Below are 17,432 nucleotides of genomic sequence, written 5' to 3'. Positions count from 1 at the left end.
TGTATCCCTGGTTATACAATACTTAATGGACATGTTAAACTACTCAGAGTTGGGATATGCTGTTATTACTAGTTTTGAATTCAGACTTACAGGAATGGATTTGCAAGAAAAAAAACAAGTTAAGGAAGAGATGTGTTCCACGTCAGCTCAGCTTTGTTTTTACATGCAAGTTCAGTTCATTTTGCTCACTTCTGCCCCTTTGAACACAATTAGATGCTTCTCATCTAAAATGGGGAAAGGAAGTTCTAATAATTATCGTGCCAAAAAAGCTACCTCAATCTGCGTGTTTTACCTCAAGAAACAATCTCTTGCAGTAGGAACAGGAAGTATATCCAGAAGACTATCTCTGACTTTTGGCTTAAGATCACATTGCCACGATTGGGTCACAATATTCATTATCTGTAAACTTTACAGTGTTCTTCACTTTGATTAGCCCCACTCCCTTCCTTAAAACTGTAGTTGTAAATGACACAAAAAATAGAAGTGCTCTTTTCCAGCAACACCATCCTAATACTAGCACACCTGCATCAAGGATCTCTGTATGCCTCCTGGAGGTGAGACACTAGAGATTGCTTGCTTTTATACTGCCAATTTTCAAAGCTGCATTTAAATATATATACTCAGTATTTCATACACCTTAAGCTTTGCACCTAGCACAGTAAGTAAACTGTTCAAACAAGGGCTGAAACAGCTCAAGGGAAAAACCACTTTTGACAACTGCAGTTGTCAAAAAAAAAGTTAACTGGCAATGTGTATTATGCGGACCCTTCCCTCCAGTTCAGTATAGCATATACAACTCAAAAAACCAGATCTCTGATAATAATAAACTCATTTATGACACACTTCACAACAGAAACCTCAGTATTGTTAGCAATGCAGACAGCCTTTCTCTCTCTGTGAACTGGATGACCAGAGTAAACCTGTATCCTGAAAGACTACACAAAAATTTTCCAAAGACTTTAGCCGACACTTCTGGAAACAACATTCAATTCTCCAGCTTTTGGGGCTGCAGCGGGGGGACACAACAACAAAGGGAAGGCAAGGCAAAGGAGGAACTTTAACCCTGCAACAGAGTAAACATGTTTTTTATATTCTAACTTAAAATACATGAAGCCATCTGTTAAGAAAGGCTAAAGAAATGCTCAGGGTTTCCGTTCACTCTGAAAACAGTTAAGCAACAACTAATTGAATGAACTGTACACCATGCTCTTTCAAAAATTATCAGCACACTGTTGTACTCTGTGGTCAGCAATGTCACCACCATTGTGGAAACTGTTCTACTAGTGTAAGTTGTTCTAGGGCTTTAACACTTTTGGGAAAAATACATCTAGGAAGTATTACTGCAATGTATTTCTTTCTTTCCATTACACATAGTCAGAGCATAACAGAATGGAGAAAAAAAAACGAGAGAGCGAGAGAGAAAGGATACATCCTTGTGCAGGAAAATCACAAGAATTCTAAGAAAATAGGAAAGAATGACTAAGTGGACAAAGTAAGAAACAGAATAAAACATCCAGAAAAGAATAAAAAGCACTTTGTTTTGTGCATTTCCACCAAAAACTTTGAGGAGCCAGTTCCAGCTTCCTTCTAGCACCTCCACAGTTCCATTGACTTCAGACTTTTCAACACCGCAGGACAGCTGTTCTATATACTAATCAACAAGGAGCACAGCAAGGACACTGAACAAATACTTCAAAAACAAACCAAAGAACTGGGTCCCATTCTTATTTGGAAGGGTAAGAAGAGCCTGAAAGGCAGCACAATTTAAGGATTCAGCAGATAACTAACACTGCAGTTCAGGCTCTGTGGTACCACTGTTACCTTGAGTTTGCAACAATCTGAATTCACTAAAACAAAGTAATACCTTTCTCAAACATAAGCAAAAACACTATCTGCGTGCGTGGCACGAAATAGGAACAAAAAACAATAAAATGAGTGAAGCACAACAACACTTCTCTAATTCACACATAGGCGGGAACATACTACAACAGCAAATCACCCTTTAACTTTTTTTCCATTTCACTGATGGCGATGGCTACTTCAGATTTGAAATGTGCTACGGATGAGTTGCAGACTGCTCAAGCTGGTTGCACCCCTCAGTTTAATTTACAATTTTCTTGCCAATATGCCGCATCCATTGTTTACTTCTAGACAAAAATCAATGCTGCATCTACAAAAGCCACAATGAACCAAAGTCATTTGGTCATATAGTCAAAGAAACCTTCCTTTCTTATTCTATTCCTTCCTCCAAAGTGCTGTATGTGTCTATTTCCGCAAGCTGCAGTAAGAAATGCAACGAGTTAAATGTGTTTGGAGGTTATCCACTTCTTGAAAACTAAACTAAACTGCAGAACAATTCATCCAAAAGCTTTTTGTTGGTTTGGCTAACACACAATACATATTATTCTTTTTTCACAGCAATGATCTTACAGTTCATGAAAATTAACACATTCTATACATTCTTTTATGACCACATAATGCTCACAACCCTGATGAGTAATTCCACAGCAGAAGTCTGTGATATTTTCCAGACTGAAATCTAGACTTCTAAGTTTGTTAAATTAAATGTGTCTGAACAGAGGAGTCCAAACTACTTTTCCCACCTATGATGCAAAAAACAAATGCGAGGCCTTAATATAGCTGTCCTCAAATTTCAACTGTCTAAAAATATGAAACAAAAAAACTTTGAAATATCATTTAAACCTAGAAATAGAAAATAATTAAAAAACCCACAAAAATTAATTAAAACACAACAATACTATCAAATGCAATGCTAGAAATAAAGTTACAAAATGCAAAAAATTCAAACAAGATGAGAGAACATTTAAAGAAAACACGCTCCCAAATCTGTATCACTGAGTGCATATGAAATGCACCCACACATGAAAACAAAACAAAACAAACAATAGCTTGAAAGAGCTTTGAGAACAGATGAAAAGGAAGGTTAACAGCAGTCAATTGACAGAAAATGAAGCTGGCCCTGGTTTAAAAAGTTTTCCAGCCTAGGAAATGCAGTTATCTCCAAAAACACTGCATAATGGGCCATTTTTAGTACAGCATTTCAGCATGTGTTCAACAGTAAGCACATCCTGGAGTACTTCCCTGGATCTGAACTACAAGGCTCAGCACCTAAATGATGAAGCACATATTCCGTAAGCTGTATTTTTTTGCAACTCTTGTGCTATGGAGTATGTTATCTATTTGAAACAGAAAGCAATTAAAAAAGACTTAGGCAAATAAAGCTTGTCTTTATGATACATCTGAAATTTGAAGCAACACTTTTCCTTCACCACATTTTTATTTTACAATGAGACATATTTGACTGTTTCTGTATAATGCCTCCTGCACTGCCTGTTACTATTTCCAGGTTAAAAAGCCAGATACCTGCATAACCTCGAAAGATAAATGTAGGTAAGTATAAACACACTGCCTAAATCTGGCTTCAATTTAGCACTGAAGCAGACAGAAAGACAGTACAGATATTCAGATATTTTTAAGAAGCAAGACTATACACATCAAGGGACACAGCAGTCCTTCAGTAACCATAAAAGGACATGGAGAAAGATTTATGAGGTCACCAAAGCCCAGAAATCATTTAGTGGCCTCTTCTCAATTTTCTTGTGTTGTATTTTCATATTTATTTATTAGGTAATATCAGCAAATAAACCAATCTTTTTTCCTAAGATTGAATAACTAAAAAGTAACCGAAAAGGGAGACAAAACCACTGTTTTGCAGTAGATGACATACAAATATTTTATAGCTAGAAGTCTCCTTTTGCCCTGCCACTGAAAAGTTTCAAAAATACCCAGTTGAACATGTTGAAAATTCAGCTTGGATTTACCCTCCCAAGAAACAACATATATTTTGTAACGCTTTGCAGTTCTGTTAAACATCTTGCATTAAAGATCAATGTTTTTACAAAGTTTATTAAAACCTTGCTCTACACCTTAAACAATGAACCCTTTTAAAGCCTGGAAAGAATCAAAGTCTGCTTGCACAATTGCAGCAAGTCTGTGATGAGGTCAGGAAGTTCTCAATTTCTTATGCCATGATCCCAAATTAGACCACTAGAACTTAAACCCCAGTTGTTATGTCAGTTCTTTTCAGCTGAGTTACTCTGTGCTTGTTAATTCACAGCTTATAAACCTCCAAGTTTTGATACTTCTGAAGAGCATGTTAAAGATGGTAGCCCCCTGGTAGGGAACCAGACAGAATGTAAAAAATAAAAATAAAAATCACAATTCTCAGAACACATTGAGTTTAACCGATCTACCAAACATACAGAAACCCAGGAGAATTCAGTCTCCCTTGACAATTTTTCTCTCTGTCCTCTGAAAAACACATTCTTTCTCCTAATATCCCCCACCCTGAAAGACCACCAGTACTTCAGAGCTACTCCCCTCAGTCAGGATGGAATTAAACTCTTCAGCTACAGTGTAGCTCTAACAATCTACAGCAAAACAAACTGAAAAGTCAGGATGTTTTCCATAAATCCAGGTTACACATTGTCATTAATGTAATGGGCACCGATGAGGGAAGAACAGAGAAATTCATTAAGATACATTTTTACCTGAGAACAATCAGCCTTGGCTACTTCTGTAATAGCACTGAGTACACCACGAAGACTGTCTCCATTTTCTTGGACCAGGAGATAAGCCAGCAGAAGAAAAACATGGCTAGGGACTTGAGTTGTAATAGGTAGCAGTGATCTCACTGAAATCAACCAAGCAGTAATTGCAGACCTCTCCTTCATGAGCTCTATGATCTTCCAGGTGGTATACAACGAACTGTAAGTACTGGTTATGGGGAAGAGGAGCTTGCTGGACATCTGAGAACAAGCAAAACATGTACGCACAGAAAAATAATCAAATAAGTACAGTACCATGAAAGAACAACAACAACAAAAAACATGGCTAATAAAGTTTTGTCATCCAAAATAAATCTTTTGTTGAGGGTCCCAACTCAGTAATTGTAAAGAGCAAACTGAAACCGCAGTATATTTCTTTGCAATCTTCTCTGAGAATTCTTGCACTAAAGATGATTGAATATGTTGCTAATTGCCTGCTCAGGAGTTCTTCCTTTACTTGGCATCCATCATTCCTGCTCCTGCAGATAATTAAGTACTACTTCCTCATTAAAATGGAAACAATAAAACAGGAGTACATTAAAAACCTCTGTTCCTGACAATGGCATGTACATCATGAAACTATCAGTTTCTTAATTATATATTTTAAGGAAATTCCCTTAACTTTTCATAGCACTCTATAAACACCATGGCTTAAGTTAAACAAAAGTGAATCAACATTAACTGTTTCACTTCTCAGAACTCAATGTTCCATAGATGTAATTATGGAAGATCAGGTTTGGAAGTAGGAAAGAAGTAAAATATCAAATGAGAAGTCACAGTTTCTTTTACTCTTCCCCAGTCAGGTCTTTCAAATATATAAAAATATATATATTTTAAAAGCTCCTGTAAACTAATATGTAAGTTCAGAATTTTTTGTTAAAAACAAAAAAAAACCCTCATCCAAAACAAACCACTTTACTCTGTCCTACTAATTCTTTGTTTGCTCAGAAAATGTGATGCTTTCAGAAATGTCTTTCCATTATCAAGGCTATAGCTGACAGGTAGTGATTATATGCAGAATACTTATATAAGAAGCAGGTCCAGAAAGCATTTGAAAGAGAGACCCTCAGCTGAAAATTAGAAGTGGAATTCAGACTTCATCAGGTGCAGGGCCCATTCACTTTTGAATTACAAGGGAAAAGAGATTATCACTGAGTGGCAATAGCTGTTCTGCATAAAACTGCACAGTTCTGTTTTAATCACATTGTTCAATGCAACATAAATTTATACTGTCTAATGGGATGTATAATGCCCTTGTACTTTAGATGACTTTTTAAAATAGCATTTAATTTAGAATTAACTTATTCCAATACTTATTCCATTACAGTTACTGTTTGTGAAAAACTCAGCAACCTACAGTGCCATCTCTCTCACAGGCAAGATCACTTAGCGCCAAAATCCTCCTCTGGGTACACACTTGTGAAATTGCCATGTATTGATACAACTATTTAAACTTTATCTAAGGACATACAGTGGCTTAAGAAGAGCTTCAATACCTTTAGGCTATAATGTTTAGTTGCCTGATCCTACAAGATTTTAAGATTTGAAATCAAGATCAGACATTTACAGTCAATTTTTTCAATGCTTGGGAAAAAAAAAGCTAGAATTGGTAGGACCTGAAATATTGAGCTGATATTCCCCGTTCTTCACTGCTTTCCCAAAGATTTTGACACACGATCATACTCCCTCCTGTTTGTCTTTATTTCACCTGCATGAAAAGAAGCCATCACCATATTTTTACTTTAGCACTACACCTCATTCCAGCCTGGTTGGTAGAAAACCTCGAGCTGCCAGCACAGAAAAATACATGTAAATCCCTCAATGGCATAGCAGCTGTTCAGATTAGCCATGTTCTAACATTTTCCAAAACCCTGAGAGTGCAGGTGGAACAATTCCCCACCACCAACAACCAAAAAAAGCCCTTGAAGACAATACACCATAACTCAACTGTGTTTGCTCTTGAGTTATTCAAAGACTGCTCACTGTTCTGTGGAGACGCACTTGCTCCTTCTTCTTTCTTACCAGTTAAAAGAACAACAACTGTTTGCTGAAAGTCTAAGTGATCAAAATTCTTTATATTCTCTTAGCACCTATCAGATCCTGCAGCACAAATGGACTGAACTCATGGGAACATTAAATAGGAATTTTATTATTATTATTTTTTAATCTTTCAATCAAGAACCAAAGCTTATCACACACTTTCTGCAAACAGTAACCAGGCAAAATGAGCGTCTGTCTCTTCATTCGCATTGCCTCACACATATTACCAAAAATCTATCACACTACTTGCTACAAACTTCCCAGGAATGCGTGTTTACCAATGAGCCAGAAGTGGTCAGCTGGTTAGAGAATTCCTACTGAAAACAAGAGTTTTTCCAGCCTCAAGTGGCTAGCAGAAAAGGTTAAAGTTATCAGAAATTATTTAAACCCTTAATAGAAAAGCTTTCTTTCTAGAGAAAATACCAAATATCATAATTACTATAGCAAAGTTGCCTTACAGAAAGCCAGTGTTATACAATATACCATAATCCGTGTCCTACAGCAACCTAACAATTTCATAAGACATTAAACTAGCTTCTCAAAACACAGATAGCAACCTAAGAAAAGCTATGCCAAGCACCGGCTTTGAGGTGCCTGTCAAAAGAAGGCTTAGGAGCATTTCAGCTACGCCCTGTTGTTCACAAAAAAAATCACAAGCATTCAAAACTAAACTACTTTCTATCTTGATTTCGACCAGGCTTGTCACTTCTTTATTGCAGCTGCTGTGTAGCTGGGCCAGTGACACCAAGCATACAGGACTCAAGTGCCTGGGACACCTGCTATGGAAATAAACCTCCAGTGACAGTACAGGCTGCCCCCTGGCGAGTTACCTCAAGGGAAGGTGAGCAGCTCTCCACCCTTGCAGCCAGCCTAGAGGCCATTCTTTCAGAGCAGAATTAGGAAAGCAGGCTTTAGTAGAGACTAAAACATCTATCTTTCATTAAGAGTGCAAATGGGCTTGATTTTTAGACCTACAAAAAATGGAAAATCAAGCTGGTGAGGGGTTCTGGGACAATGAAACACAGCATAAACTGAACTGGCTTTTTTTTTTCTTTTCTTTTTTTTTTTTTTTTGTCTTCAGGCCATCACATCACCACCCCTCCCTCACCTCAGGTAACAAGGGTGTGAAGAGTTCAACTTCTACAGTGCAAAGAATGTCTTGACCAAAAAGGACCTCTTATCACCTATCTTCAGAACAGATGGGACAGAAGGGCATGGGATGGGAGGGCAGCTAAGAAGCATATAAGTAAATAAAAAAGCAAACAAACAAAAAGTTCAGATGAAAATATCCATGGTAATTTGCTGAAAAACAATTAGCGGTGCTTCTAAGTGCTAACTCCTTTCTTCTCCTCAAAGAGAGTGGTGGCTAACAGGCACATATGATGTTAAGAAAGAGATGAAGATAATGAGAATAAGCAAGAGTCTTAAAAAGACAAAATAAACTATAGATAAGCTAGTTCTCTACCAAGTCCTGTTATTTAACCAATAATGCAGGTGAACTCTTTAATCTGTAGTCTCTAAAAGGAAAAAAGCCCATGTCATAAATAAAACCATGTCTAGCACACAAATATGCTTTCACTTTAGTAGCAGTCTGTTTTATGTGCTATGTGTATTTTTGACTGTTTCCATAAAATATATCACACCAACAAGCTCACACATGCAGAGTCTTTCCTAGTCAGCTAGGTATAATGCACTGAAACTGCTGAATGCTTCCTACACCAAAGAAGGGAAAAGCCTAACTTAAAATTTACCAATTCCTTTTTATCCTTCACACCTTCCTGTTGTAACATTTCCAAAAGATTTATAGCCAACTGCTGCCTGGTAGTGCCAGAATCTTCCTCTGATAGGCAGTCCCCAACTGTTGTAGAAGATAAGATCTGTAACACAGGCATCACCAAAACGAGGGCTGTGGTTGGGATGTTCTGGGTTTCTGAACAGGAAAGGAGCTTGTAGGCTATTCAGGAGGGAAAAAAAAATCGGTTTGGAAAAAGGAACCATCAGTTGTAATTTTAAGCATGACACAAACATTTCTAGGAAACATCCTGATCAAGCAAAGTAACAGTCTCAAGAATTACAGTAAGTGCATACTAGAGTTAAAATACAAAACATTTTTTGGTAAAACTCCAAGCCTATCTACAGGCACATACATTTCTGGCCTTTACACCACAGCACCTGACAGCAAGAAATATAATAATGGAATGTAGCAGAGTCTCTCACTTTATGAAATGACTCCAGTGCATTAACCAAAATCATTAGTTGAAAGTCAGTGAACATTGCCAAGACTGCCAGGCCTGAGCTCTTAAGATCTGTGGAAACAAACAGTTCAGGAGGCATGAGGCATTCTCAGTTGAGAATACCCTACTGTTGATACAAAAATGAAACATACATAAGCTGCAGGATAGCAGGGAGTTCATTTACATCCATGTAGAAAGGCAGTACAGCAGGAAAATTTATCCTTATTGCCATTGCATTAGATGTTTACTTTTTTCTTTAAAGAGAAAGAAACAAAGAGACAGTCTTAAGAGTGTGGATTCCTTTTTCACAAGGAGCACTTTACCTAGACTCAAGACAGACTTCTGCTGACTTGCTGGTGTTAGCAGGAGTAGTAATGCTAAACCAATTATATACTGTTCCATTGGAAAAACCTACAGAGGAAGAAAGAAAAGAGTTCAAGTCTTCCTTATTTTTCAGTGGGGATAAATGGTGGAAATTGGCAGCAACCAAAACTCTGTAAGGTACTGCTTCATGTATCATAGTGAATACACACACAGTGACACAATGCACTCAGCAAAGAACACAATTAGTGTAATAGAAGTGCTCTTCTGATTGAAAAACTACAACATTCTGATTTGTTACTTTTTTCAAACCATTTCAGCTCAGTTTAATTTCCACACTAAAAGACTAACTGATAAATACAGAATAAGTTAATTACAGTTTCTGCCTTCTAAAGGTTTTCAACCAAGAAAAATCCCCCACAGATTTCAAAACAGTGGTCACTTCCAGATGAATGCCACATATTGATGCCTTGAAATCTTAACATGATGTTCTTTCCACTTAATATTATTTTTTACTTTTCCATGAAATCCTACCTCTTTTAAGAGCTCAAAGTGGTCCTCTATTAAGGAGATCACAGATGAACATTCTCCCGTTACATTTAAACATACTTCACAGAAGCATAACAGTTGCAGACAAAATTGGGATAACTGGAATTTCCAAAACACAGGATAGCACAGTAGGCTTAGAAATAGCTCTTGCAGAAAATACAAGGCTTCTGTAACTTGTGCCAAGTCCTTAAGCTGTAAAGTAAAAGGTAGTTAAAAAAAATCAGTTGTGGTTTTTATTTCTCCTTTCCTATCTCTCAAATTTAAAATAAGTTCGATTAGCTATGCAATCTTTCCATTATGAGTATTAATAAGACTTTGGAGAAACATCTAGAGACTAAATCCAGGAATCTCTTACCAATATATGAACTGTCATTTAATATTCTGAAGTAAAATTAGACACACATGAAAGAATAAAAAGTTTTTTTTTAATGGCTGTTGAGAAAAATTGCCTGTTCCTGATGCATTCAATTTGGCCCTTGCATTTCCCTCAGCCATTGCTAAATAAAAATGAACTGCATGGGGATTCCATAGAGCAGGTAAGTATTCTCGTAACAGCAGCAGTATTCCCTTCTTCTAGAATACCATGTAGCTTACCTAGTAAAGAAAGAAAAGCTGGAATACCATACCCAAAAGCAAGATCCCTACGCTCCGGAAGCCGAGCAGAGGTTTCAAGCAGCAGGTTGCCTCAGAATGCATTAGCATTAGATATGACACCTGTTCTGCTCTTGAATATTCTAACTCCAGTCAAACCCAGCTCTTCTGATCCAAGTTCTGGAGCTAGCATTAAGGATAAGGTCCTAATCTTGCCCATGCTAGAGATATTCTGAGGGACCAAAGAACAAAGAATTATCTGCTCTAACTGGGACCATCTTGCCCACTGAATTCATCACCAGAGGCATCTGTAGGTGGCCAACTGTACCTCTGACCAGTGGTTCACATCATAACACAAAGTGATTAGGAAGTGTATCAGTAATTATGGAATACAGAGGATTAAATAAGACTAAAAGTAAAGAAAGGATAAAATGGATTCGTGGTTCAGAGGAGAAGCAATGACAAATTATGAAACAATACAAACTGGCTTGAAGGTTCCTGAAGCAAATATTTTCACTTCTATTATGAAAGGCTCATCCTGGGCAGGGCAAAATCATAGAGTGGATAAAATTAAAGGTACTCATATAAGTTTAAGAAAGCAACACATTTCTAAGAAAAAGGTGAAAGTGCCAATGAGCATGAGGAAAAAAATGCTCATAACTGATTTTATGAGTGCTCTTTGGTGCCATTTTTATAGCTTATTTTTAACAAGTTGAAAGCTTGTTCATATATTCAGGACACAATGTTAAATTGAAGCCCAGGCAGATTTAAGACAGTCTAGAATCATTCCTGTGACCAAAAAACCCAGCATGCACTTGTCACCCACAAAGAGTAGATTTGAATCGAGATAAATGTACATAATAAGTATTTTTATGTGTCCAAGAGACAGTAAAAAGTAGCTGTCCATAGAAAATACACTCTACTGGTAAAAATCCTGTGGAGAAAGAAGGTTTCAATATCTTCACATCAAGCCTATTCAGCTTTTTATGATCAATATTATCAACCCCTTTCTCTCTTTAGCAATAATACCATAGCATCTCACATCTGAGTGATTTTATTTGAATAGAAAAGTGCCATTCTACACATTTTACAGAGGAAGGAAAAAGGTACAGAGAGAATAATCAGGCTTGACCAATGTCACAGCAAAGCATCAGAGAAGAGAAATGAACTCAGCCCCCTATCCAAAGGGGATAAAAAGACTAAGCCCCTAGCTCCCAGCAAATATCACTGTGCAACTTAAAAGTACATTCAAAAACTTCAGCATATTCTAAAAGGGATTAAGTTTTACCTTGAGATGCGCTATCCCTGTTACAGCAAGACAGACAGGATTTATGCAGGAGTACACGAGTGCTCCTCATATAGCTTATTTCATTTCTAATATTACCCATGTCAAATTAAAAATTGCATGTTTTTGACAAAAAGACCACCACATAACATTGTCTCTCATGTACATTTACTGTATATTTACAGAGGCTGTTAATGGCAAATAATTACTGCAAACGTATTTCATTTTACACTTCAACTGGCAGATTTGAGCACTTTACAAGTTTTACCTTTCCCCAGGAAGAACTGGTATATTAGAATTCTATACTACCAACAAATCAAGTTATAGGAAATGGAAGATTGCACTGTATTTGCACACTCAACGGGTGTGCAAATGATACTGTCATTGGTTTAATAAAGCAACATAAAAGGTGGGATCAGGCTACAACTCACCTGAAGGTGTGGAACCAAATCACATAGAAGTAGAATAATCTGGGATTCCAGCACAGAGGGCGCTTCCTTGTTCTTTGGACCACGTGACTTTAATAAGATCTTCAGTAGGCCCATTCTCAGCTCTGCATATTCACGTAACTGAGATGGTTCACAATACAGGTATCTTAGAAATGGAACCATTATATCAACACATGAACTCTGTGCCCTGCAATTCAAGAAAGAAAGTTGCTGAGACTACTTTCTACTGAAAACTGAACAAATAACAAGGAAAACCAAGCAATGTAACACTCCCTGGATCCAGAATAATTTACACAATGCAAAAATTTACAGAAAGTTTTTAAAAAAGGCATTACTAAATCTCACAGGAAAAACTAGTTTGACTTACTAGCACCTAGCAGTATCATGAGATAACATAACAACTGTACAATTTAGTACATTGGCAAAAGACCCAGTATTTAAGCAGGAATACCACCTCAATTTATATTTGCAGGTTACAATGACATTCTATATTTTATTCTTTTTTTTCTTATCAATTTAAGAAAATTACTTTCCTTGCTGAATGCCATAAGAGGACTCTGCACCATACTGAAGCAGTATTTGGACAGCAACATTCAGAAATACTGTTTTCATATAAAAAACTCCTCCATTCTTTGCCAATTTTCACCCGATGGTCTACAAACAATTGTATGAAGGAGCTGTGAAACAGGAACTGCTTTAACCAGCACTGGTTTTTGGAAAAGAACTTACCACAGAACAGTTCTTTTGACTTGACTTTGTTAGCAACCCTGCCTGTTCTTGACACTAAGAAAAATAATCACATAAAGCTAACAGTTAATACATGAAAAAATATACTGGGAATCAAAATTGGGAATCTGTTTCCAACAAGGCACAATCCTCCTGCAAAGCTTAAATAAAAAAAAGTCAGTAACAAAGCTACAGCAACATTTTCTCAATCTAGAACTTTTTTCTACAGAAACCTTTGCACAAAAAGCAGCAACAAAATTTAAGACATTTGCCCTTTCAGCAAGAACAACTGTTGTTTAAATTCAAAACAAGCCACCAGCAAAAAATCCAAAGTTCACTCCATCAGTCAGGCATCTGACAAGACTCTTCAGGAGTACCAGTTTTAGCAGCTGAGTGGAGGAACAAGTCTGCAAATAACATGTAAAAATTACTCTGATTGGACAAAACATACTTTTGCTTGAAATTCTTACTATTGAGGATATAGCCTAGGCCCACTAGAAATTAGAGATGAATAAATAATCTTGTTTTATCTGTTTACTTGGAACAATGATATAAAATTTAATTTCACTGTACTATTACTCTGTCAGATTGTACAAATCTTCTAGAAAACAGGAAAAAAAAAGATCCCTTTCATCTGAAATGCATAAACATGATTGTAAAAAATCATTAAAAGATTAGATTGTAAGGCTGGTACAACACTTGGTATCTTGCATTCAAGCTTTATTGAACAAGTTCCTTGGAGATAAGCATGAATCAATGTTGAAGTTGTTGGTAGCTTGGATATTTTAGAAAAAATCACAGAACAGCTGAGTTGAAAGGGACGTCTGGAAATAATCAGGTCCACTCCCCCCACCACTATTCAAAGCAGGGTCAGTTAGAGCCAGTTGCCCAGGACTGCGTGCAGTCCAGTTTTCAGTATCTCCAGGGACAGAGACTCCATTGCCTCTTCAGTATCTCCAGGGACAGAGACTCCATTGCCTCTCTGGGCAACCTCTTCCAGGGTTCAACCACCCTCACCGTAAAGAAGTGTTTTCTTATGTTCAGATGGAATTTCCTCTGTTTGTTTGTGCCCATTGCTTCTTGTCCTGTCACCAGGCACCACCTCAAAGAGTCTGACTCCATCTTATTCACACCCTCGCATTAGGTGTTTATAAACATGGATAAGCTCCCCCCCCCGAGCCTTCTCTTCTCCAGCCTGAATGCTCCCATCTCTCTCAGCCTCTCCTCATATGACAGACACTCCGGTCCCTTTGTCTTCTCTGTGGCCTGTCGCTTGACTCACTGCAGTAGGTTTTCATCTCTCTAGTACTGGGGAGCCCAGACTTGGACCCAGCACCTCAGACGTAGTCTCACCAGGGCTGAGTAGAGGGAAGGATCTCCTCCCTCAACCGGCTGGCAATGCTCCGCCTACTGCAGGAGGCTGTTGGCCTTGCTGCCTTTGCCACAAGGGCACATTGCCAGCTTATGGTCAGTTTGTTGTCCACCAGGACCCAGGTGTGCTTTCTGCAAAGCTGCTCTCCAGCTAGTAGGGCCCCAGCATTTCCTGGTGCATGGGCTTAATAGCTCCAGGTGCAGGACTTGGCACTTGTTGAACTTCATGAGGTTCCTCTCTGTCTCCCTCTCCAGCTGGTTGAGGTCCCACTGAATGGCAACCCAACCATCTGGTCAACCATTCCTCCCAGTTTTGTATCATCAGCAAACTTGCTGGGGATGCATTCTTTCCCATGATTCAGGTTTTTAATGAAGATGCTCAACCATATGAGCCTCAGTATCAATGTCTTGTGCATACCACTAGTGACTGGCCTCCAGATGGACATTATGCTGCTGATCACAATCCTCCGAGCTTGGTAGTTCAGCCCATTTTCAGTCTACCTCATTACCCACTGATCTAGCTCGTTCTTCATCATTTTCTCTATGAGGATCTTATGGGAGACAATGTCAAAAGCCTTAGTAAAGTAGAGATAAACAATCCACTACCCTCTCCTCATCCACCAGGCCAGTCTTCTCATCATAGAAGGCTATCAGATTAGTTAAGCACTATTTCGCCTTTGTAAATCCATGCTGAGTACTCCCCTGATCACCTTCTTGTCCTTCATGTGTCTGGAAATGTTTTTTTAGGATTATTTGCTCTCTCACCTTCCCAGGGATCAAGGTGAGACTGAAAGGCCTTTAGTTCCCCAGATGCTCCTTCTTGAAGATAGGACTGACATTTGCTCTTTTTCAGTCAAGAATCACCCCCAATTGCCATGACCTTTCAAAGAGATAGAGAGCAGCCTTAGTGACATCAGCCAGCTCCCTCAGCACTTGTGGGTGCATTGCATCAGCACCTATGAGCTTGTGTATGTCCTGTTTGTTCAAGTGTTCCCTAAACTGATCCTCCTCCACCAAGAATAAGTCCTTGTTCCACATTTCCGTTCTCGTCTCTTGAATCTGCCTGGGATTCCTGAAGGCTGGTCTTACCAGTAAAAAACGAGGTAAAGAAGGTATTCAGTATCTCTGCTTTTTCTGTGTTCTTTGTGACCAAGGCCCCTGCCCCATTCAGCAGTGGGTCCACAATTTCCCTTCCCTGCAGCTTATGTGACTGTAAAAGCCCTTCTTTTTGTCCTTCATGTCCCTCACCAGATGCAAATACAGGTGGGCTTTGGCTTCCCTAACCCCATCTCACTTGGATGGTGTCTCTATATTCCTCCGAGGTTACCTGTCCCTGCTTCTACCTCCTATCTGCTTCTTCTTTTTAGTTGACTTTAGTCAGGAGGAGCTTTTTCATGCATGCAGGCCTTCTGCTGCCTTTACTTGATTTCCTGCTTGTTGGGACAAACTGCTTTGAGCTTGGAGGAGGTGATCCTTGAATTCATTAACCAGCTCTCCTGGAGCCCACCTCCCTCCAGGGCCATATCCCATGGGATTCTTCCAGCAGATCCCTGAACAGTCCAAAATCTGCTTTCCCAAAATCCAGAGTTGTAATCCTGATTTTTGCCTAGTTGTCTCCTCTCAGGATCCTTAACTCTACCATCTTACAGTCACTGCAGCCAGACTGCCTCCGACCTTCACATCCCCAACCAGTCCTTCCTTGTTTATAAGTATCTGGTTCAGCAAAGCATCTCCCCTCATCAGTTCCTCCATCACCTGTGCCAGGAAGTTGTTGTCAGTGCAATCCAGAAGGCTCCAGGTTTGCTTCTGCTCTGCTGTGTTGCCCCTCCAGTAGATATCAGGATGGTTCAAATCCCCCATAAGGACCAAGGTCTGTGAAAGTGAAGCTTCTTCCACTTGTCTGAAGAAGACTCAACTGCTTCTTGATCCTGATCATGTGATTTACAGCAGAACCCCCACCACAGTGTCACCCCTGTTGGGCTGCCCACTAATGCTGGCCCACAAGCTCTCAGCTGACCCCTCACCATCCCTGGGCAGAGCTCCAGGCATTCCCACTGCTCTCTCACATAGAGGGCAACTCCCTCTCCTCACTGTCCCAGCCTATCCTTCCTAAAAAGCCTGTAGCCATCCATGGCAATGCCCCAGCTGCATGAGCTATCCCACCACACATCCATGATCCCAATAAGATTGTAGCTGTAACTGCATGCAGACCTCTTAATTCCTCTGATTTGTTTCCTATGCTGTGTGCATTAGTGTATAGGCACTTCAGAGAGGCACCTCAGTATGCCGATCTCCCTAAAAGGGCATGAGAGCTTTCCCCCTAAAGTGGTCCCACAGGTGCTTCCTTTTTTTACATACATATGCTTGGGGTGATTCTGCTTCAACTATGTTTTGTTGATTAAGAGGTCCCTTCTGTTCACATCGCCCTAGACCCTTTGCTTGCAAACTTCATCCAGTACTTCCTCACTTGATCATTGGTCATTTCGTCCCTCCCATGCGGTTCCTAGTTTAAAGTCCTCCTTATACCAGGCTGGCCAGCCTGTTGGCAAAGGTACTTCTGCCTTACTTTATCGGGTGGATTGTTTCTTGTTAAAGATATTTTATAATAAGGCTGTACCTTTTTTTTTTTTTTTTTTAAACAGGAAGAATACCTAATTTCTAAAAACATCATCCTTTAATAAAAATAGACAAACAGATCTGATCTTCTGTTTTCTCTGTATCATCCTCCATTTTGTACAGATGATTTGTACCTGCTTAGCTGTCTTCCCTTTTGTCAAGATTTTGGCTTCTTGGTTAATACAGATAATTTTTTATGCCTGTAAAACTCCACATGCCAACATACATAGGAGAGGATTGTTTCTGGTGGGATTAGTAAGCTGTTTTTTCATTAATAGTTCAAGTAGCCACAATATCTAACATATAATGGGGATCAATTTTCTAACTTTACTAGGCTTCTATTTTTACACGCTTACAAAGCAAAAGACATTCACAAAAAGATTTAATCAAAACTGACTCCTTTCAAAAAAATTCCAAAGGCATTATAAACTTTGCACAATTTTTCCCATCCATAAAAAAAAATAGAAAAGTTAAGAAAAAAACTGTAGAAAAATATTTTTTCCAGTTCTTAAAAAAATGTATCCTAGCATTTTATTATGATTCCATTTTTAGCCCTTGAATTGTGTAATTAAGTTTTAAAGTTATCTTTTTCTAAAGATAAAATCCTTACCATTTGCATACA

The 17,432-nt window shown here is 38.7% G+C and overlaps 1 protein-coding gene across 3 annotated transcripts in view; it reads right to left on the bottom strand.

The window, feature by feature from the left end:
* FOCAD (focadhesin) overlaps positions 1–17,432 on the bottom strand; it is a 127,735-nt gene that overhangs the window by 84,816 nt on the left and 25,487 nt on the right. For all 3 annotated transcript variants that reach the window (XM_067316125.1, XM_067316124.1, XM_067316126.1), the window contains exons 7-11: positions 12,080–12,284; positions 9,758–9,964; positions 9,226–9,313; positions 8,420–8,622; positions 4,572–4,829 (exon numbers count right to left, since the gene is read on the bottom strand). In XM_067316125.1, the coding sequence (XP_067172226.1) occupies positions 4,572–4,829; positions 8,420–8,622; positions 9,226–9,313; positions 9,758–9,964; positions 12,080–12,284 (961 nt within the window). The remainder of the gene's footprint in view (positions 1–4,571; positions 4,830–8,419; positions 8,623–9,225; positions 9,314–9,757; positions 9,965–12,079; positions 12,285–17,432) is intronic.

Source organism: Apteryx mantelli, chromosome Z (genome assembly GCF_036417845.1).
Source record: "Apteryx mantelli isolate bAptMan1 chromosome Z, bAptMan1.hap1, whole genome shotgun sequence".
Taxonomy (NCBI): Eukaryota; Metazoa; Chordata; class Aves; order Apterygiformes; family Apterygidae; genus Apteryx; species Apteryx mantelli.
The sequence above is the reverse complement of the archived record's forward strand: the minus strand, read 5'-3'. Positions and strand labels throughout refer to the sequence as shown.